Source organism: Anopheles gambiae, chromosome 2 (assembly GCF_943734735.2).
Source record: "Anopheles gambiae chromosome 2, idAnoGambNW_F1_1, whole genome shotgun sequence".
NCBI classification, from domain to species: domain Eukaryota; kingdom Metazoa; phylum Arthropoda; class Insecta; order Diptera; family Culicidae; genus Anopheles; species Anopheles gambiae.
Window position 1 is genome coordinate 16,327,599 of NC_064601.1, and position 21,955 is coordinate 16,349,553.

At 43.4% G+C, this 21,955-nt stretch overlaps 1 protein-coding gene across 19 annotated transcripts in view; it reads right to left on the minus strand.

Moving 5' to 3' along the window:
- Nucleotides 1-21,955, minus strand: part of LOC3290570 (broad-complex core protein) — a 122,159-nt gene that overhangs the window by 21,806 nt on the left and 78,398 nt on the right. For 8 of the 19 annotated variants that reach the window (XM_061641283.1, XM_061641284.1, XM_061641271.1 and 5 more), the window contains 6 exons: nucleotides 10,998-11,396; nucleotides 10,685-10,873; nucleotides 10,097-10,577; nucleotides 9,596-9,998; nucleotides 9,329-9,480; nucleotides 9,118-9,168 (listed from right to left, as the gene is read on the minus strand). In XM_061641283.1, the coding sequence (XP_061497267.1) occupies nucleotides 9,118-9,168; nucleotides 9,329-9,480; nucleotides 9,596-9,998; nucleotides 10,097-10,577; nucleotides 10,685-10,873; nucleotides 10,998-11,183 (1,462 nt within the window). In that variant the 5' untranslated portion in view covers nucleotides 11,184-11,396. Of the gene's footprint in view, nucleotides 1-4; nucleotides 4,231-9,117; nucleotides 9,169-9,328; nucleotides 9,481-9,595; nucleotides 9,999-10,096; nucleotides 10,578-10,684; nucleotides 10,874-10,997; nucleotides 11,397-19,227; nucleotides 20,513-20,869; nucleotides 21,163-21,955 lie in introns of those variants that run through there. The other 11 variants (XM_061641276.1, XM_061641267.1, XM_061641266.1 and 8 more) reach the window with 6 other exon arrangements.

A 21,955-nucleotide genomic window follows, 5' to 3' on the forward strand; every position in this document is an offset into this window, starting at 1 on the left:
CACGCATCAGCAGGACGGTCGGTTTTTTGGTACGCACAGGAACGGGAAGCACGGAGGCCCAGGATCAAAGTGGTGCGCGCATTTCCGAACGAATAATGTGTGCCGCCACAGCGTGCGGGGATTTACATAGTACACCACCCATTCAGGCCCACCACACAGACACATATACACACACATACACACACAAACGCACGCGGATACAAAGAGGTGATGGTGTGCGTGTGGTATTGGTTGGTGTTTGCGTGTGTTTGGGCGGTTCGTGCGTAATGTGCGTGCGTGCCGTTCGAAACCGGGGCGTAAAAACGCGATAACGTGTGCATTTGTATCGTGCAATCGACCGATAAGCAGCACCGGGAAAAAGAAAAAAGAGACAATAGTGACTTTAACTTTGCTTGCTTTACTACTGATTTTATTTTATTTTATGTTTTTTTTTTGCATTGATTTTTGTTTTTTGTTTCTTTTTTGTGGTTGTTCTTTTTCAAGTTCTAATTGGCTGACGTTTCTGATTGTTTGTTAATTTTGATTTATATATATTTTTTTAGTAGAAAAAATGGTAAATTTTGCCTGCAGTGTTTTTAGTTATGAGTAAAGGTTAGAGAGCAAATGGGAAATCATATTCATCATACATTGTTTTTGCACATACACTTGTTGAACTCTATCTTTCAAGCAAACTATCGACTTTTTTGCATTTTTTTTTGTATGGAATGGATATGGTGGGCGGAAGGAGAGAAGGGAGAGGCTGCGGGATGGGTGGGGGGAAATTTTGAGATTTTGAATTTTGTGTTGCGTGTTTTGAGACGCGATAGTTTTGAAAGCCTTCTAAATTCAATTTGATTCCTTTTGCTTTCTCAGGATTCGATGTTGTTCTGTGACTTGTTTTTTTTTTTTTTTTGCTGTCCCGATTTCGGGATGGTGGTTTGCTTTTCTCTGATCTTTACATACATCAAGGCCGAATTTCGATTTAGTGTTTTGCGATCGGATACGGGTAAAACACACGTTCACAAACAGTACCGAAAACAAAAGAAATAGGAGCGAAATAAAAGAAGAGAAAAATATGCAGTTAAAAACAAATAAAGAATGGCCGAATATGGGTGCGTGATATTATTGCCAATGGTTCTCGGGGAGATGAAGGTGACACGATAGGAGGGCGCAGTGTGGAATGGTGGATGGTGGGACTGTGTTTGTAGGGGAAAAGGGGTAGTGGGTAGGGTTTGGTAGAAATGTACGTTAGCTAATATATTTTCCATTTTTCAAATCGGTTATCAGCATCCAATGAGAGGTGTAAAATAGTCACAAAAAGTAAACAGGGAGAGAAGTGAAACAAAAAATTATTATAATTATATAAAAAAAGTAGACACATAGAAACACATTGACGATACAGTAGTTATAGACCAATTGTTGTTTGTTTGTTTGTTTATTTGTTGTGGTTGTGATTGTTTTGTTTCTGGAGGTTTTTTTTTTTGTGGACAGGGAGGGGGAGGGAAGGGACAATAACGGCGCGAACACGCAATAAGGGTACGGGTAATCTTAGAATGTGGATGGGGTGGAGGGAAGGTTAGATTAATGTAAGCTATACAACATGAAAGTACATTTAAATGGCGTTTTTGTGTATGTGTGTGTGTGGATGACATTAGAAGACAATTCGATGTTTGTTTATTCATAAATAATTCAAATGAATTTGATTGCAGCATTTTCTCTATAAATATATTTTAATCAGGGAATTGAGTTAATACAAAATCCAAAATTTTGTAGAAAAAAAAACCCTTGAAAAGGAAGCGAGAGCATTCAAATAGCCAAAAACTATCCAAAGGAGCAGTCTATAAGAAGCGACATTTGACGATCTGTTTAAAAAATATTCTAAATATTTTTGTTGCTTGTTGTGTGTTTAATGCTGTATGCGAAAAACACACCGTGTTGGAGCAAACTGACTGAACTTTACTGAATTATTGCTCCTCTTTAGCTCTTTCGTTTTCGTTTGTTTGCCGTTCAATGGCTTTTTAACTGAGTTTAATTTAATAAACATACTGCTGCAAACGAGTAGCGACATCCGTTGCAGATAATATGAAACGCCGAATCATATTATATGCCTCACAGGGTGTTTAAGTGTGCGTGTGTAGACGCGGCAGGATAGGAAATAAACGGGGAAAGGATGTGTTTGAATGGCAAGGGAGTTGATGAGTAATGGTAAGAAAACAATAATCTAAAGGCCAATCGTTTGTTTGTTTAATGTAAGGGTACGCTCTTAACGTTTCAACATAGACAAATTATGTGCAGCAATTCCATCTTTTCTTGTTGTACCTTTTGCTTTTCAACGGGCTTTCGCGGCAACAATCGGTTTCCCAATCCGGTACAGAAGTTATACAATGTATATGTATGTGTGAGTGAGTGTGTGCGTGCGTGATGCAGTTGATGAAAGGAAACTGGCCAATTCGCTGCTCTGTTCTCGCGGAGATGTTCCGGCGGTGTGTGAATTTTGACAAAAATCTTATTGGAATTTTGTTCCATAATTTGAAGAAAAAATCAATGCAATCAATTTAGCAGTGGGCCTAATTATAGCCAGCAGACAAAGCAGTCACTAGGTTGTCTCAATTTCTTATTTCCAATTCATAAAACCAAAACATTAAACTTAAAATGATCAATTCGTTTGCGCATATTTTTCTTTTTCACTATTGGGTTACCGAGTGAGTGGAGGGGGTGGTGTTGGGGTGCATGATTGTGCCCTTGAGCGCGCGCGCACTCGCTCGTCCTTTTCCAATTGATTCCAATCGAACCTTTTCCTCTTACTCTCTTTCTTCATCTCTCACTCTGTCTATTTGTCCATCTGTCTGTCTATTTGTGTTATTTAGCTTGCTCTGAACGGAAATTTTGAGTTTCAAATTTTTACATCGGGGTAGAAGAGGAAGGAATGTGGTCTTGCTGTTCGTCTTAAATCAATGTGCGAAACTGTGGTTGTGGAGCCCTGTTGGTTAGTAGTGTCTGTGTGTGTGTATGTTTGATCGTTTAATGATTCGTTCGATTAGTATTACACATCCAACATCCAACCGGTCACTAACACACGGACACGGTCCATAAGCACGTTCTTTTTCTTAAATGTATAAATATATATATGATTGCGGGATGATAATAGTTTGTACTTCACGTCTAATCATTTTCCACTCTGTGATTTTGCGTGTGTTTGTGTGATTTCAGTTTATTACGCTTTTTTCCCTATAACAATTCTTCAATAAATGCCAAGGATCAGTTCTCCCGTCCCTTCGTTCGAAAGCTATTAAATTCTGTTCATGCAATAACAAGTGTGTAACTATTATGCTATTCGTAATAAGTATCGAGTAATGTGTGTGGTTGCCTGCGCGCGGCAGTTCAGCTTAATGTTTAATTGTAAGGAATGCATGTTTGATCGTTTTTTGTAATGTTACGTTCGCTTCTCTAGAGAGCATTGCAGTTCATTTGCCTTATCCGCTACTGGCCAAATCGTGCCGGCGCTGTGTACCTAACTGTGGATGTGTTACACGCTCTACACGAAGATCCCAACAGCTGTTTCATCATAATCATCTCCCTTCTTTATGCGCTCATCTTTACACAGATTTCCACTAGTGATGTTGCAGTTCAATAAGCTGACCTTGTGTTCAACTCTCCAGTGCCACACAACAACAACAAAAAACCCCTCATGGGACGACATCGATCCTCCTCCAGATCGATCCCTTTTTCCCACCCCAGATTACTTCTTCATTGTCCCACCGCTTGTTCAGAAGTATCCCCCTCCCTGACGATTGTGACCGATGGGACTACCGGGAAGGGCCGGACCGCCGGCATGATGCACCGGGTGTGATCCACTACCACCACCGGACGTGGAAGACGGTTGTGATGTTGGCGGTAGCGGCATACTTCCTGCAGGTGACGGTGGACTACTGCCGGCCTTAATGCCTCCTCCTCCTCCTCCTCCTCCTCCCACTCCTCCTACTACACCTCCTCCTGCTGTTGCGCCTGTGGCTGCCGCTCCAGCTGCTCCGATTGCAAGCTGAACGAGCTTCTTGTCGTCCTTGGCGTACTTCATGTTTCTGTGATAGATACTCTTGTGGTTGCGCAGACTGTTGAGCGAACTGTACACCCGCTTGCAGATGTTGCAGACCGGCTCTTTAGTCGGGCGCATGTGAACGTTCTGTATGTGGCGTCGCAGCCGCGTTAGGGATGAAAGGTTTTTGTTACACGGATCGCACCGGAAGTCGTCGCCTAACATTGATGAGATGGGATATGATGATGATGGTGGTGGTGGTGGTGGTGGTAGTTGTGGTGGTGTGATAGTAGCATTTAGCCGTTCGACGGAATTGACAGCGTACGAGTAGTTCGTTTGCAGAGATTTTGTCGTCAGGCGCCCTGACGACGGGAAAAGTCCATAAAGAGAGGTGCAACAGTATTAGAGCTTCACGTAGTATCAGCGGAGGAATAAACAAGGATCGAAAGGGGTGGTGAGGGGCTGTTTTGGGTCCGCCCCGTTATGGCCAGCGTTGCCAGAAGAACGACTGATTTGCTCTTGAATGAGGGGGAATTGATGATCTTTTTTGGGAGGGAATAGTTAACATCTGGGACTTCAGGTCAGGGATGGCAAGGGCGGGAGGGTCAACTAAAACCATGAAGCGTGTAATTAATTCCATATCCCATCGTTCATTGGGAAACAGCGCCCTTTTCCATAAGTGATTGGTGTCTATTAGCAAAATATGGTAGTGTACCTTCACCGGGATCTATTTTCGTTATAGTTATCGTTATTGGGAGTTTTGCGGCGGCTATAAAACTTCCCTTAACCAAAAAAAAAAACTTTGCAAAACTTTTTTATTTTTATACATCCTACTAAAATGGACTGATCCTACAGCGTAAAAAGTGGAACAAAATGGAATAAAATGTAAGATTTCTGTACACTGTTGTTATTCCCTTGCACCATGTAAAATCAATGCAAAAAAAAAATTAAATGCAAACTATTTTCAAACTTTTTTGACACTTTGGTTAACAGTTCGATCACAACCATCGTACCACCCAGTTACCAAAAAAGTAATGCTAAAAACGATCTGCTCTAAAATGATAGTCATTTAAAGGGTGAATCGTACTAAATCGTACCGTGTTTCACGCACCCAACACAACAACGCAAAACAGGTGTATCGCGGTGGTAGTGAATATTAATGAAACGTGCTATACACGCAGCACTCTCTTCTCCGCACCATGCATCACAGCGACACACTACAACATAATCTCTCCATTGCTACATTAAATTGCTTTATCGAAACACTTCATTGAACAATGGGGCTTGTGTTGCTTCGCGCTCTCGGTGGTTTGTTAACAAACATTCAATCCAAACACACAACAGCAACACAATCTATTCACACCAATCAATTTGTGCGAACGAATGCTCACTATTGATAGCAAAAATGAGCAAAAACAAAAAAAAACAAATCCTGTTCAAATTCCGATACAGTCCAGTCACCGTACCTACAACAATATACATAAACGTGGATGACATTTAAAAACAAATAAAAATTACACTCCCACCACTGAAAATACTCAAAACAGGTTGCTGTCGCGAGCAAGCAATCGATGAAGGATACAGATAGAGGAAAAGGGGGACCGGGAAGTTTTGGTTTTGGTTGATGAGGCAGATGAATGTAACCGTGAGTGGAGAAAACGAAGGTATCAATGTTGTCTGCTAGTATCAGAATCGTAGATTTTAACTTTTTGTTTGTTTGCTTCCTCCACTCCTACAGGCTTCACTGCGGGAAAAGCATGATGTTGTGCTTTTATCCACACAATCTCGTTTGTGAATAGTATCTGTTATTATTATTAATACTATCTTTTTTTTTTTTGAGAATTTAATTTATCCATTTTGGTTTCAATCCGATCATTCCAAGTGCTCGCGCGCTCCACCGTTCAAATTTTTGCGTGTTGTTGCTCTCTGTTTTTTCCAATTATACACACAAGCATCATTATTCAGAAAGCTTTCTTAAGGTTAACCGAATTATGATATGTTTAGAACTACGTACTAATATTTACAGTTTTGTGTCTGTACAATGGATGATTTTTTCCTTCTTTTTTTACATATGTCCCTTATCCACTCTCATATCGCTCGGCACGTCAGTGGCAAAATAGATTTTGATGTTCGTGTTTTCAATTTTTATAATTGTTTTTGCTAATTATCTTACAAATTTTTATCTTGTTTACCAATCCAACATTTATTTTGTTTTTTTTTTTTTTTTTTTTTTTTTTTAATGCAGATATTTTCTACATTTCTGAGAGCTGAGGGGACACCTTGTTCCAGCTGATTTTACCATTGTACACACACACATATACACACCGCGCACGGCGTAGATTATGTCTTAATTACATAGCTTATATGCCAATATTGTTTTACCCCATATTACGTCTTTGTACAGTTTAATTTCAATTATGGTAAAATGTGTGGGCTTTACATAATTCAACTTTTCAACACCTTATCCACTAAGCCTCCTCGTTACGTGTGGTTATCGTATATTCCCCGTTTTTTTAAGAATAGCATTTTCATAGGGCTTGGCATGGATGTCGTTTAGGAGGAGGGTTTGTTTGTGTTACTAAAGGTTATTAGTTTCCGTGTCCGAGGAGCCGCCATCTTAACGTAGGTAAATTAATTAAAATAATAATTACAATAATAACCATCATTAGCGCCGTTGCAAAACCATCCAAACCTCTAGATAATTTGTACAATTTCAGTGTCCGCTGACGTTGATTCGATGTTATATACTGTTTGTGTTTTGTTGTTTATAATTTTTCGTTTTTTTTTCGCAGTAGGGGATATTTTGGTCACGTTTTGTAACGTTTTGTCTCGTTATCTAGTATCACAGTTGATCATTATTTTCCGTATAAATGAAAAACAAAACAAAAATTGTGTTTTCGTGTTTTTTATCTCTCTCTCTCTCTTTCTCTTTTTCGATAATTTTCGGGCACCAAAAGAGTAGTTTAAAACAACATAATCAAAGCTTTACTCATTTCGACTGACAAGTAGCAGTAGTATAGTGGTGAAAAAGTAATAGTAAACAGTGGCAGCCATAACGGCAATAATGGCAAAAGGATGTAGCAATAGTAGAGAGAGGTAGTAATAGTAGTAGTTGTAGTAACAGTAGTTGTAGTAGTAGTAGTAGTAGTAGTAGTAGTAGCAGTAGTAACAGTAACAGTAGTTGTGAGTAGTGATGTGTTAGTAAATCTAATGATAAGAATAGCAGTGGTGAGAGAGTAGGTAAGTATAGCAGTAGTAGAAGTAGTGGTTGCGTGTACGGTAAGATAGTATCGTAAACGAAGAGGCGTCAGGTAATTGTTTCGTTCGTCGCTAATTCCAGTTTTTGTAGTAAAAAAGTAGAAAAAATAAGTATGAACAGAAACATAAAATTTCCAAACCAAAATGTCCAAACAAAACACGTTCACTCGTTTACAGCGATTGTTTTTTGATAAAATGCAGCAGCTGTTCTTATATGTTTGCTTTAAAAAAAATGAATGAAATGAATATTAAACATTTAGAGGCTCTTTTTTGCAAACAGGTTTAATTCTTTTGACAACTGAAAACACACAACAACGATGTATAAACACGATCAAACACGCATAGTTTATATATTATACCAAACAACGAGTTACACATTCTTACACTAGTCGAAAAACAAAACATAAAAAATCGGAACAGCACACAACTTATGAAGAAAAGCAAAAATGATTTGTGGGTTAAAAATTATTCAGTTTTTGGTTTGTTTCAAATTTGCAATAAAACGAAAAAGGATTTGTGAAGTATGAAGAAAAAAAAACAGTAAAAACAAAATAATTCCTTAAATTAAGAAAATGCGTTAGTTATCTCTCTCTTGTAGGCACACTTCACGTTATGCATATGTGTATCTTTTACTGAAACATAAAGCGCGCTTTACTTGCTGTTAGTTTTGCTCCACATTTTGCACTGCACGAAAGCATCTTACAAATTGATAAAGAAACGAAACAGAACATTTCATCTCCCAAAAGCGCATTTGTTACATTTTAACCAATCCACCAGATTTTGTAAACCGTCTCAAAATGCCAACACATGTGATGCCTGTGTGTTGGCACAACCAAGTGTCGTACATTGATTACTACTTCACGAGTATATTCTCGTCCGCAGAACGAGTAGAGAAGAACGTGCAATGATTCTTGAAGAGAATGTACAATAATACCCAATCGTAGGCACGGTTTTGTTTGGTTTGGTTTTCTTGTTGTCATTTTTAACGATTGATAAATTTTGCCACTTTTTTGCAAATGTTCAAAAAGTTGTGTAATGTTTGTACAGTAGATATATACACATCGCTTATTAATCATTTACCGCGGTTAGTAGTAGTGTTTGGGCAGAAGAAAACAACGTATATGGTAGGAAGAAAATATGGAATTGGAATGCTAATTTACCAGTCGGGATGTTATCCAGACACACAAACAAGACACACAGATTTTGCACAATCAATGAGAGGGGTTTTAAAAAATTTTGAAGTACAATGCTTTAATTTGTTTTTGTCAATCTTTTAAACGCGCTCAAATATGGCTAGACGTTTGTGAACGAAAAGGAATGGCAAAACAAAACAAGGAACGTAATAAATTTTTGATGGATTTTGTTTAGCGTTTTATTATTTTTTTTACACTGACGATCATTTATTTGATCTTTTTTTGTTTTTCTCTCTCGTGTGTTTCTAGTGCGACATTTGAAACAATTTGGTACGGTTATTTAATGATTTTTGGAAAATAAAACAAAAACTACATAAAATGTCCATATTTTCCCGCTGTTTGCACATCAATTAGCAGCAAGAGTTATCAAGAGGGTATATATATATATGTTCAGAGTTAGTAGTTGGTTGAGGTTTAATTTTCTTTTTTTGTTGTTGTTGTTGATTTTGGTTTTTGGTTTTAATTTGGTTTCAATTGGAAAATGGAAAATATATAACGTTTTTTTTTGTTGTAAAAAGGTATAAATAAGAAAGTTTATGAAAGATAGTAGTCGATGTATGTATAAATTTTGTTGGCTCGTTTCAAATTCAATTTTTTTTTTTGTAAACAAAATTATATCGATACCATAAAAAGAAAGTAATCAAACTAACTTACCCTGTGGCGAGCCGGCCAACTCCACTGCTTGTAGGGCCTGTGTGCTGAATCCTAATTGGAGAGAAAGATGACACAAGAAAATGGTTGTACAATTATGGCGAGGTAAAGATTAGTAGTTACATTAGTGGATGGTTTGTGTTTGCATCGGTTTGTAGACGCAGCGCATGAGTGGTCGTCTGCTACTGCGCGCCTCCAGCACACTGAAACTCACCTGCCAGTGCGGACGGGTCTGCCGCTAGTGCTGCCATGGAAAAGTTAAACGAGGGCGGCGTGGGAAAGAGTTTATTTTCGCTAGCGTTCATGAGAAACTGTGCGCCGCTGTGGTGGTGCATACTGCTCTCAAGCTCATGGTCGTTTGGCGATCTGGCGATGCATATTCGATCGAGAGCGTGAAATGAAAACCGAACAGCAATTATACATTGGAAACAAAAAGACACAAAATTTACCCGACCCGACGGCTATTTTGGAAGAGACCTACCGCAAAGAGCCCTTCACGTCCAGTCCACCCTTCACCAGGTCGCCATGATCGTCCGTTACCGAGTCCGAGCTGTTTTCGTGATCGCCGCCCGTACCGCACAGCAGCTCGAGCGGTTCCGACTTCACGTCCTCGGCCGACCGTTCCGACGGCGAGGACGCTAGGCTTTCCTTTTCCGCCGAGCAGAGGCTGCCCGCGTTGCTGCCGTTCGAGGTGCCGAGCGAGGTGGGCATGCTGCCGCCGGAACCGCACAGACCGCCCGCACCGCCGCCGCCGACGCCACTGTTTTCCTTGCTGTGCAACAGGTTGTTGTTCAAGTTGTTGTTGTTGTTGATGTTGTTGTTATTGTTATTAATACTACTTTTTATTAAGTTACTCGCGCTGTTGATGGAGAAACTGTTGCTGCCTGCAATCATGCGGTTGGTAAGAGCGTATTTTACATTAGCGTAAGATTTAGTGTCCGCCCGTGCAGAGTCATTTGACCGAATATCCCCCACCACTTACCACTGTTGGCATGACCGGATAAGCTGTCCTGTTGCCGCATTTGATCCTTTCCCTGGGGCGATGGCAAACTGAGGTGCTGTTTGGCCGCGCTCGACGAAAAGTCGGTCGCCGTCGTCTGGGGCGTGCTGCAGATCACGTCCAGGTGGTCGCGCGGATTCGTTGGCCCATTGCTGTCCACCGACATCCGGTGCCGCTTGAGCGCCATCTCGTCCGAATGGACGGAGTTGTTCCGTTCCCGCCGGAGTGCTGCCGCGGCCGCCGCCCGCTTCAGCAGCTGGTTGACCATCGGTGCCCCGCCGCCATTACTGTTGCCGCCGCCCACTCCCCCACTGTTCGGCGAGGAGCTGTTGTGCAGGCTGGACAGGTGGGGCGGAGGAGAGGCGCCTTGCGATACGTACAGCGAATCGTCCAGCATCTTCTCCGGGTAGATCGGATGATGGACGACGCCCGACGGCAGATTGGCCCCGAGCGAAGCATGCATCTGTGTGTTCGTGTATGTGTATGTGTGTGTGTTTTGTGTGAAGAAATCCCAAAAAAAAAAAAACAATGAATGACTGGTCAACACCAACAACACATTCCAATACGTACGCCGTGCGTTTCTTCCGCCTGCTGCTGGGTCAGGCCGGACACTCTTAAAATTTCGGCCGTCTTCAGGAAGGAGCTCAGTGACCGCTGATGCACGTTCACCTCGCCGTGGTAGATGAACTCGACCAGCGCGTGCAGGTCCGTGAACGCCACGTCCTGCAGCACTATCACGGGATGTTTGCATGGTGTGCTCTGGGGAAGAAAGGAATTGAAGTCGCCAGTTCATGGCCAATTTTGGGAATTAGCGCGTGATAGCCAACCCCATAACAACCTCCTGCCTACCACCACCGGGGTACCCAGCCAGCAGCGTACGTACCTTCAGTAGCTCGCGGAAGTATGTGCTGCAAGCGGATAGGACGACGCGGTGCGCCTTGAGGCTGCGACCGTCGCATGCCAGCGTCACGTCCACAAAGTCCTCGTCATCGCGCAGGTTTTCGAAGGCCGACGTGATACTGCTCTGGTAGTTGTTCCATCGCAGACAGAAGTGCTGCGTGTCCACCATGTTGATTTGTGTATTGGCTGGGGCTGGGGCTCACTGCTGTGTGTTTGTCGTCGTTCCCCTCCTTCGCTTCGCACTGTGCTAAGCGCGCTATGTTATTGTATTGGTTTTTGATTGTGCTTTTGTACGTTTACCTTTTTATTCTCTCTCTATCTCTCGTTTTACCTTATTTGCTAATGTGCTATTTGCCAATGTTGTCTAGTTGATATGAGTGATCTGCAAAGAGGAAGGAAATAATATTTGTTTTATTAGGAGCAATACTCATGCCTTAAATTGTAGATAATATACAAAGAATGTCAACGAATCAAAAGAATAACATAGTATAAAGACTCGAATTCCGAATTTCCGCCATCATTATCAGACCCATGAAGTTTGTCCGCACACATTAAAATCAAACGCAGAGCAACAGGTGCGAGATTAAAGAACAACCTTAGAGAACATTATTGGGACGACAAGCCCAGACAATTCGCTCAATTATATTATCCGCTTAACGACCGTTCAAATGATTTTCTAAAGAAGAAACCATCATCAAGGATAAAAACGATACTTTCACAAAAAGGGGATCACGCTAAATCTATGGTAAGGAAGATTATTCATATTATTTCCCAACGTTTTAAACAGAAAAGGTAAAATAAACTTAACCACCACTTTCAAAACCATCCTACCGGCATTGGAAATTCGATTCCAATTCCTACTGTAGCGAAAAAAAACAAACAAATAAACGCTGCTGATTGCTTTTTACTGCACACGTTAGGGCCTTATTGAATCATTAAGTGAACGGTTTAAATCCCGTATCATAAATCAACCGACAAATGCAACCGTTTTAACAAACTCACACAATAGCTCATCGCAAGGACGAGAGACAGAGTGGAGCAGGCAGCAGGTCCACGATTTGAGCCTTCATACCGACACACGACACATTCAATTCTCCTAGTGTGTGTTCACAGGTAAAAATAACGCACTATGCACTAGTAGTAGACCCCACACACCACACTATCAATGGCTAGCAGATAGATATAGATAATCCCTACCATGGCGTCACCGGCAGAGAGGCAGCAGGGCTGCGCACAATTTATGATCTGCTGGAGCACTCACTACACAACAGCACATGAATATTGTATGCTTCGCTCATAAATCCTCATCCACCGCCAGGGAGGAGAGAGAGAACGTTGCGATTTTTTAATGTACTGCAGTACAGCTTTTTTTTAGTGCTTTTAAACGATTAACACAATAGCCACGGAACGATTGGGGCAAAACATAATGCAAGTGTGTGCTACAATGCTGTATTTCATCAACGTGTTGTGTTGAGGGGCATGTCTGCCGATGTTTGAAACATGTTTCTAAAAAGCAACTGAAGTACTTTGGTTCCAGTGGATTAAACAAAATTGTATCTATTCAGAACGATTCACTTGAGCTTTCAAAAACACCTACAGCTGTTATTTACTGTTTTCAAATAGATTTGAAATCTGTAAACCGTACGAATACACTTCAGGATGTACACTGGCGACACTCGGAGTGCAATGCGTCAACTGGTTAGAAGGCGTGATAGTTTCATTTCTACGCAACCCTCCGCTTCCCGGGACCGGCAATATCTAATTATCGAACGAAACATAATCAGCCGGTTAAGTTAGGGACTCGCACTCGTGGCCAAGCACATTTTCGATGACGCATCGCTAAAAACCCACTCACACACACACACACTTGCGACTGCTCTGTGACTAGAAGGCACTTGACTTCCTATCCACGCCGATCGAAAACATAGTTCAGGAAAAGAAAACAAGAAAGAAAATGTGACCAATCAGCATATTAAAAGACAATTAAAAAAACGATCACACATACACACACATTTGAAATCTAATGATCGTGGGCTAGGAGGGTTTGGAAGAATTGGGTATGGTTAGCGCGCAACAATTAGGGCAAACACGATGTATGAATGAGTTACGCAGTTGGGAGTGGTGACAGCGAAAAGTGTGTTTCAAAGCGAGGGCAGCAGCGAAGAAGTAGTTATGAATCTATCAAATAGCAACACACCGAATAGCAAACGTAAACAAAAAAAAAGAACGGGTCGCATATCAAATAGTAACATTGTGGCAAAACGGGAACTTTCAAGTACGAAGCGGATCGAAGAAGCGGAGAACGAAGGGAATACAATAGTGATAAAAACATGGGGTGCAATGACCATAGCTTCATTTGGTGCTGGAGCACATTTTGAAGAACCATCGAATTGAGCATAGCGCTGCTAACCAAAGTACTACGTGGAATTGAATCGTGTTTGTTGTTTGAAGTCTTTTCACAATACACTTCAAATTATTTTCGGAAGGCTCTGAGTTCTCTAAGTTTTAAATCTGAGTTCTCTGAGTTCTGAGTTCTTCAAATTATCTGAGTTCTCTAAGTTTTATGAAGTCATGAGATTCGGTTGAATAGCAATGCATTCTAATTTGAAAAGCAATTTTCAAAACGTTAATATTTCTAGTTCAAGTTTAAGCGTTATCGTGAATGGCATACACTCTTTTCCGGGTCAATTTCTAAAGTGAACGGCATTATTCAACAATCACGCGAGGTTTTTTTTTTAACAGCTCAGCTGTCACAAATAATGACAGCTGTTGAAAAACATCTTGCTTGTTTTAAATAATGCTGTTCACTTTGAAAACTGAGCCGGAAAACAGTGTAAATCTGTAAAATCTTAAAAATTAAATGCATTTTGAATACAACAAGCGTTCAAGCAATTGTTTAAATATTTATTTAAATCCTGGAAAGTGACCTATACAATAATGATGTTCTTCTTCCTCAGAACTCATAATGCTCCCAAGATAAATCAGAAGCAACATCGCATCTCGCATAGACTTAAACATAAAAACAATGAACAGAGAACTCGAACAACGATGAACCGTTTAACGTCAACCATACGTGCCGCTGCTCTCCGTATGATGTGCCGCGTTAAGTAACTGTAAATAAGGTTTGCCCGTTTCGTGTTCAGTTAATTCTCCACCAACGTTTCTTGTACACAAACCGGCGTTCCACCATTCTAGTTTGACTGCAACGACCACAGTACACAAAGTGGAGAACACTCTTTCGAGGGCCACAAGTGATCGTACCATCCACAACAGTACCGCGGGGGCTAGATTCACTCTCACTTTCTGGATGAATAAAAACCCGCGAAGAATATGGTCCCGGTTCAACGGAGAGGGTTTTTTTTGCTTGATGTTTTGTCGTCACACACCGTCATCATCATCATCATCGTCGGCCCCCGTACGTCGTGTCTAGCAGCCAGACAAACCAGCTATCGTGTCCCTCCTTCAATGTCCCACCTCACACACCATTTTAACTATAGGCAAAGTGAGTAGATGTTGGGGTGGCGATGGTGGTGGTGGCGGGTGAAACGATAAAGCAAAAGAACGAGGTAGAAAATATCGCTCCGAATGCCAACCGGAACGATTACGGCGCAACCAACCGACCGACCGACCGACGATGCAAAAGGCAATCGACCGTTTGTCCGACGACGGCGACGATGCCGCCCTGCCGTTTCACTAGGTTAAGGTGAAGGTCAGACACATCGACACACACACACCGACGGGGGAGTAGTAGAACACACCAACAGTTCAAGCACCGGGCCACGAGACGAGCGCAGTGCTGGCGGCGCGAGCGATCAACACACCAACGGCATCGTGGAAATGTATGGAGAGGTGGTGGGTTGGTAGAGGTCTGCATCATTGCTATGCTGCTGCTGCTACGGCTGCTATTTTTGTGCCTGCATTCACATAGCAGAGCACGGGTGGGTCTCGTCCCGTTGCTGTGCACCACCGCTATTCATATATCGATGCAGAGCATAGGAGACCGGTGTACGATAGCGTACTCTCACACACACACAACATGCAGTACGCGGCAACATGATGTATGGGCGCGCGTGTACAACCCGAGAAATGATTCCCGTCACAAGTGATGCACATGATTTTATGAAAAAAAAAAAAAAAAACCAGGAAGTAAAACATAGATCAAAATACGACGATAATACGTTACGGAAAGAATTCAAACAGGTTATTATCATTTTTTCGTGTTTTGTAACTTCTTTGGTCGCTCCAAAGCTTGAGTAACTTAATGTGAATCAGATGGTCATAATTACACAGTTGGAAATAAGCGCCAATTGGAAAATAGATAAATTAATATTAAAATAATAAATAAAACACACACACTTTACTGCTTAATTCTCTAATATTATCTTTTACAGAATCCGAGTCGAAGGACTAAAAGACAATTTATCTTTAAAAGTATTATTAAAGGCTGAGAAATGTTCGCAGACCTTTTTAGTGTATTTTTTGTGTATCGCAATTTTGTTTGAAGTTAAAAATATATATATTAAAGTTCGACTCAAGGCATTTGATTGTGCCAGCAAGTTTTTGAAGGGGAAGAATACATTTTTTGAATAAAATATAAAAAAACTCTACATCGATGGCACACAAAGATGGCCTAACAATCGTTAAAAGCAAGAGCTTATTCTGTTACGACATGTTCATTACACCAGTAAGTTCATCAATTGGTAGTGCAAAATTCCTCAACACTTAACAACAAAAAAACAAGGATTAATTTCCAAAACCTTCCATTCCGTACTTTGAACCCGATGGGAATTTCGTTTAAATATGCAATCCCATACAAACACACGGCATAGTATCGTTCCGGCACCATCCCAACCATGCACAACAAACCCTTACCCCCCTGAATCACTATGGCTGGGAGCATTCCGCCCCCTCGTACCATCGCAGCTTTGCAAAACAACAACCCCACACCCACACCTGGCCACTCTACGCGTGTGTTTCAATGTCACACAACCGGTGAGAGAGAAAGTGAAAACGAATGTGAGCAAGAATCACATTCCACTGTCAGCAACAAATCACCACCACCTTCCCCCTCCTCCGCAACACTGCCAGGGAAAACTAGTTGCGCGCATTCCAAAACACCGTGCACACACACACGATCGTCCACGCCCCGTGTATATGTGGAGCACGCAGAACTAGCCCCCACATGTGAACGATGGTGTGCAGCATTCCACTTTTTCCTCACAATAACAACACATACTCCTGGCTGGGAGAGTAGATGCGATGCACTCCTTGTTTTTTTTCCATCCTTACACTAACCACGTGTGCGGGGCCAACAACACACGCGACTCGGCAAACGCTCTAGCAGAACGAGCGGCAAAATGGTTCACCGATAAAAGAAACAAAAACGGCAACCACCATGCAATTTCGCATTTTTGCATTTGCCGACAAAACGGACAGCAGCGTCGTTCGTCCTATTTTTTTGTCTTTTCTTCTTTTCTTCTCACCCCCACTACAGCAGAAACCAGCTGGCAGAGGAGGTGCTAGGCGATTCCGCTGGTGAAAGGTGCATCCGCTTTCCAGCAGCAGCACGTGGTGCGCGACGAACGACACATACCAGTATATATCGTTGTGTGCACACACCGGAGCATCGAAGGCAAAAGGAGTAAAATCCTTATGTTCTTTCTTTTTGCTTCGCATATGCTTTCATCGGACGACACCACGTGCGTTTATCGAAGTGCCAACGACAACAACAACAACCCGGGGGAGTGCTAGTCCACTCTCTCTCTCACTCTCTTTCGAAGACACATACACACAAGCGTGCGCACATATGCCGGTGCCGATGCTACTGTGTAGTAGGTGGTTGTGGTTGCTTGGTGGACGCGCGCTGGACACCCTTGGTGCTAGCGAATTTCTCTCTGTTTGGAAACCAAAAAGAAACCAAATAGAGGAAAAACTTTCCTTTTTCCCGAGAAAATGTCTCTATGTTCGGTCTCTGATGGTTGATCCGCGCAACCCGAGCTCCCTCGCGTATCTCTGCGCCTCCCCATCACTCTCGCCCGCACTATTCTCGGCTCAGTTTGCTCTAGGCTCGCGCTCACGTCATACCCGCCGTTCAGCATCCTACAACGGTGCGGCGGGAAGAAGAGGGAGCAACTATTACGGCTCTCTAGGCCGAATGCTCTAGGAACCGTGCTCCCCTCCAACGACAACGGACGGCGATGATGTGTACACGGTGGGGCGATGTGTGTGTGTTATGTTATCGTCGCTCCCAGCCGTGTGATGGTCATACCAACCATGTGCGAATGTGCTTCCCAATATACCATCCACATACGATGGCGTGCGCTCTCTATCGTGTTACTGCTGTGCGCTAGACAAACTTTACGCTCTTTCTTCTCTTGCTCGGTGGTGTATGTTGCGTGTCCTCCTTCCTTTCCTCTTTTATTGGACGAAACTAAGGGTGGCTGATCTGATCTTCTTGTGCTTCCCTCGCTCTTTTCGCACAAACTATGTGTTTATGGTATATTTGCACTAGCGTAGAGGGGGAGGATGGGTGGAGAAGAAATGGAAATGGTACAAAACACGAAAAGAAATGCCGCTACCCAACGGCATCATTCGGACCGCTCAAAATTCGCGTCGGAAAAAGACGGCTGAGCGTTTACCCACATACACCCATGCAACATGTGACGATAACATATAAAGCATGACAAAAAGAAAAGCAAAATACAGTAGCAATTCTCCGTACTCCGTAGTGTGACGCGCTTTGGGTCAGTTGCGGAGTGTTAGGCAACAGCTCAGCAGCACGTGAGCGACCAGGCGTCCACATCGGGTAACAAAGGTGAAATCGAAAGTAAGGTAGAGCAATGAATATGCTAAGTATGTTTTTTTTCTGCCCATAACTGCAAACAAACACATAATAAGGAATGCTGCGGATCAGTAAAATTCACTCAGTGAACTTTTAGTAAATGTTGTCAGCAATTTTATTACCGATTGCATTACGACTAGATGATAGTTGTTGGGCACGTGTTCTAAGTTTTTGAAATCGACCCAAAGCTTCTAAAAAAGTAATTCAGCTTCACACACCGCTGCTCCAACCCGATGATAGCGGTACAAACAGCGGGGCCAGATGTTCTACAGGTTGCAAAATAGAGCAAGGTCGCGAAGCACGCGTTCAAGGTTGCAGGTGGCACACAAAACCCCGCGTAGCGCGTCATCAAAACTGCTGTGTTGCTGCGGAGAGGGTGTGGGTGTGTGTGTGTGGCAAGCCGCGCGCCGGTTTGATGATAATTTTCTCCGAATATGTTTCGCTCCATCCGATGCTCCAATCCAGGACGCACAACACAACCAGGTGAAACTTGTTCATCAGCGCAATTCTTGGAAGGCAAAATCTTCTACGAAATCCGAACGCTACGCTTTGCTGTCCTGTCTCTCACGCCTAATATACCCACAGGGCAGGGCAACAGGCCGGTCGCATTCAGTTGATGCTGGATGGGACCGGCACAACTACAACGGTGCGACCAACCGATCCACTCTATTGCCTTCGTCACACAGCTGACGGCTGACGTACAACACGTGCGCGCGCGGTCCGTTTTCACTCAAGGCCACCCGGACCGGCTAAGAGGGGGATGGAAGATACTAACACCCCTCCCCCATGAGCCCGAGTTTACGGTGGGATAGGTAAGGCCGCCGCCTAAGATCAAGATTGGTCCGTCCTAGGCACAGTCGTCCTATGGGGACGGGATGGGGAGAAGTGTTCTAGCGTCTTGTGGCGTACGTGAGTAATACACGATCATTCCTCCCGTTGGCGAACTTGCGAAATAAGAATCCGTTCAATGACCGAGAAAGACAGCACAGTAAGTACAGTGCACCAACATACAATCGATAAGATAACAGGCAGAGCCGCCGCACACACTCGCTTCTTCGCTCTTCTTTCGTTCACCGTCTCACCCGTCTCTATCTCTCTCTCTCTCTCTCTTTCCATCCCTTCCTGTTCGGGTTTTTGGGGCAGCGCACTATCAGTTTGCACTTTGCGTTATCAAGAGTAGTAATCGGGTTTGGTGGTTTTTTAACAGTCGCCGAAGCAAGCGGAAATGTGCCAAAAAAAACAACAACCTTTTTGACGAGTCATCTTGCACAAGGGCGATCTTGTTTGTGTGTTGTGTGAGATTTGGTACCAATGTTTAAAAATTAAAACAAAACTTAAATCAACCAGCAGCTTAAATCCAACTCCTATATACCTTTTGCTGTACTGTTAGACATGCACCACACGCGGGAAGGTGCGTTGCTGGCGACTCCACTCCCTTCAGGCAAAGGGCACACATTCACAGTTTGTGGTGTACGTGTGTACGAGGTGCACGAGGGACGACGACAAAGCTTGCTGCTTTTGCTGGAGCAATTTCAACCATTTCTGCGTAAAATGTATTGCACGCTTCTTATTTTCACACTTTCGTTTTCCTGTGTTTGCGCCTGTCGACGTCAGTGTGGGCGCTTTATGATCGTTGATTAGTTTTGGGGGGGAGCGATTGCGCTTCTTACTGATTATCACACCGAATCACCACCACAAAACACTCGCACATACATCCTCCTGTGTGTGGTTTACCCTTTACCACCACTACTATCTGCTCTTTTGGCACTCTTCTCGGTGTAGTGCATCAACGTATCAGCGGCCACCCGCCGTCGTTCATCTGGGCATGTTGGCACCCAGAGCATACTTTTGTCGTACACAGCAGCAATACATCACACACACATACAGCACACGCAGACGAATCACACAGATGGAGGGGCTGGTTCCGTGAGGTGACCAAACTGACGGAACAAACGGAAAGACCCAGCGACGATGCACTTTGCATTACTACCGGGCTGCACAGCAACAACAACACGCACCACGCACACACGCGTGCATTGTGTTTATTTCTTCCTCACCCCCGCTTCTCCTCCTCTATTCACACACACACAAACACACTCACAGAAGGTTGATATCGCGCCCAGCGCAAATGGATTTATTGCAGCATTAGGAGAGCAGCGGTGACGACGGATGGTTTTGGAAATTTGTGGAAGTTAAGAGCAGCAGCTGATAATGGGGTGCGCGCCGAAGATTTTCACACACATAGGTAGGGATTTTTTGCTGTTGTTGTTGCGTTGATGGTGCTGCTTTGCAACTGCACGAAACAGAACCAGCCACCAGAACACGGCACCGCGTTTGCCCTCGATGGTGGGGCGTGCCAAAATATTGAGACAAAATCCGCAGAAAGTGGTGCCGGTGGTTGATTCTCACACAAACTGTCGGACGTCGAATTTTTCACGATATGCAGATATATTCAATCACACGTACACTTATCACACGAACACACACACACTTACATCAACACTTTTTGTACCTCGCTCTTGTTAATGCACCGAATGTTGCGTTCTTTCTAACGAAAAACTATTGGGGAAGGGAAAAACCACAGCTGTTTTTGTGAAAAAAAAGAAAAAATCTTTTCCACACTTTTGGCACCTTCGAAAATTCAGTGTTTTGTTTTGCTGGAGAAGTAACAGGATGGACAAAAAAGCTGAATTGCAAAGTTTCGATCACACAACGATAGAGACAGTGCTTCCACCAATATGTCAATTTGCAACACACATCTCAACCGTTTGTGTTGTTATCATATAATTTCCCTTTCAATTTTCATTGCACTCTTTGTTTACCACTCACACTGGACTTTTAAAGCGTTTCAGTAGCGCAAAAAGTAATCGCTTCTGAGTGTGTATGTGAACAATTGTGGCAATTAATTACACGCGATAAGATAACACAGAACATTACAACATGCAAAACTTGTCTTTAATTCGATCGGCCTAATATATTCGCTGTTTCTTCTCCTGGTAGTTATTTGGTTTTACCCCTTTATTTCAGCTCAAGAACGAATGTGTGATGCACTCAGCTACCCTTTTCATGTGCATCAGTGAGTGTAAAACTGCGAGACGTGAATAAGATGCACCCTTTCACTTTCTGCAGCGCGCACTCCACAGGATCCACAGGACGGTAAGTTAACTACACGCACCGGCAGGACACGCACCGGGCAAGCGCAACGTTGCAGCAACGAAAAGTACGGCCAGCATCACCAGCAACACAGCGCAACCAACAACCCCCCTGTTACGTGCGCAACCGGCACACTAAAAGCGCGATTTCGCGAAACAGACCGCACCGCGCCGAATTTGTGTGACGCGGGGGGGGGGGGGGCGCCACTGCCTAACCTAGGCAGCAGATAATAATGGCCCGGGTCTGTGCGTTGTGTTTTCTTTGCTTTACTATTTTGGCACTGCCGCTGCAGGCCTGCGCCCCCCTCGTTTCCCTCGTCAGCTGCGCGCATTCGTCGTTATCAACGTGTGGGCTTGGTTTTGGGGTGTATATTTCGGGAGGGGGGTTTGCAGCAGGCACCTATAAACCCCCAACACCACTACTTTGCAAACTGACTTACCAACACACCCCTTCCCCCCTCTCCTACGCTTCCTTCTCTTGCCCTCCCACCACTGTTCAACCACTATCACTCTCGCTGCGCGATGTTCATCCCCCAATTTTACCTAGTATTACACCGCACTGGTTGTCCCACACATCTGTGTAACCTGCAACGACGTCCTCGACCCCCACCTCCCTCTGGTTCGCGGTCTGCGCGTCACGTCTGTAGCGTGTGTGTTTTTTTGTTTTTGTTTTCTTATAGTTCTGTTTTCGTCTCCTCCTCATCTATGGCCGATAAATACAGGCCATGTCCAATACAGGGTGAGTCGGTAGGGAGATGTGACGACGGGTCCTTCTTCTTCATCTTCACCTGTACACCACACCACCACCACACTGTGGTGTGTTCTCGCACAAGGTTAAATTGTGCGAAAAAAAAGTGATTAACAGTAAAAAAAACAAGCAACTAAACGAAATAGCGAAATGAAGGCACGCACACACACCGTACAGTACACCGCCGCACCATCCATCGA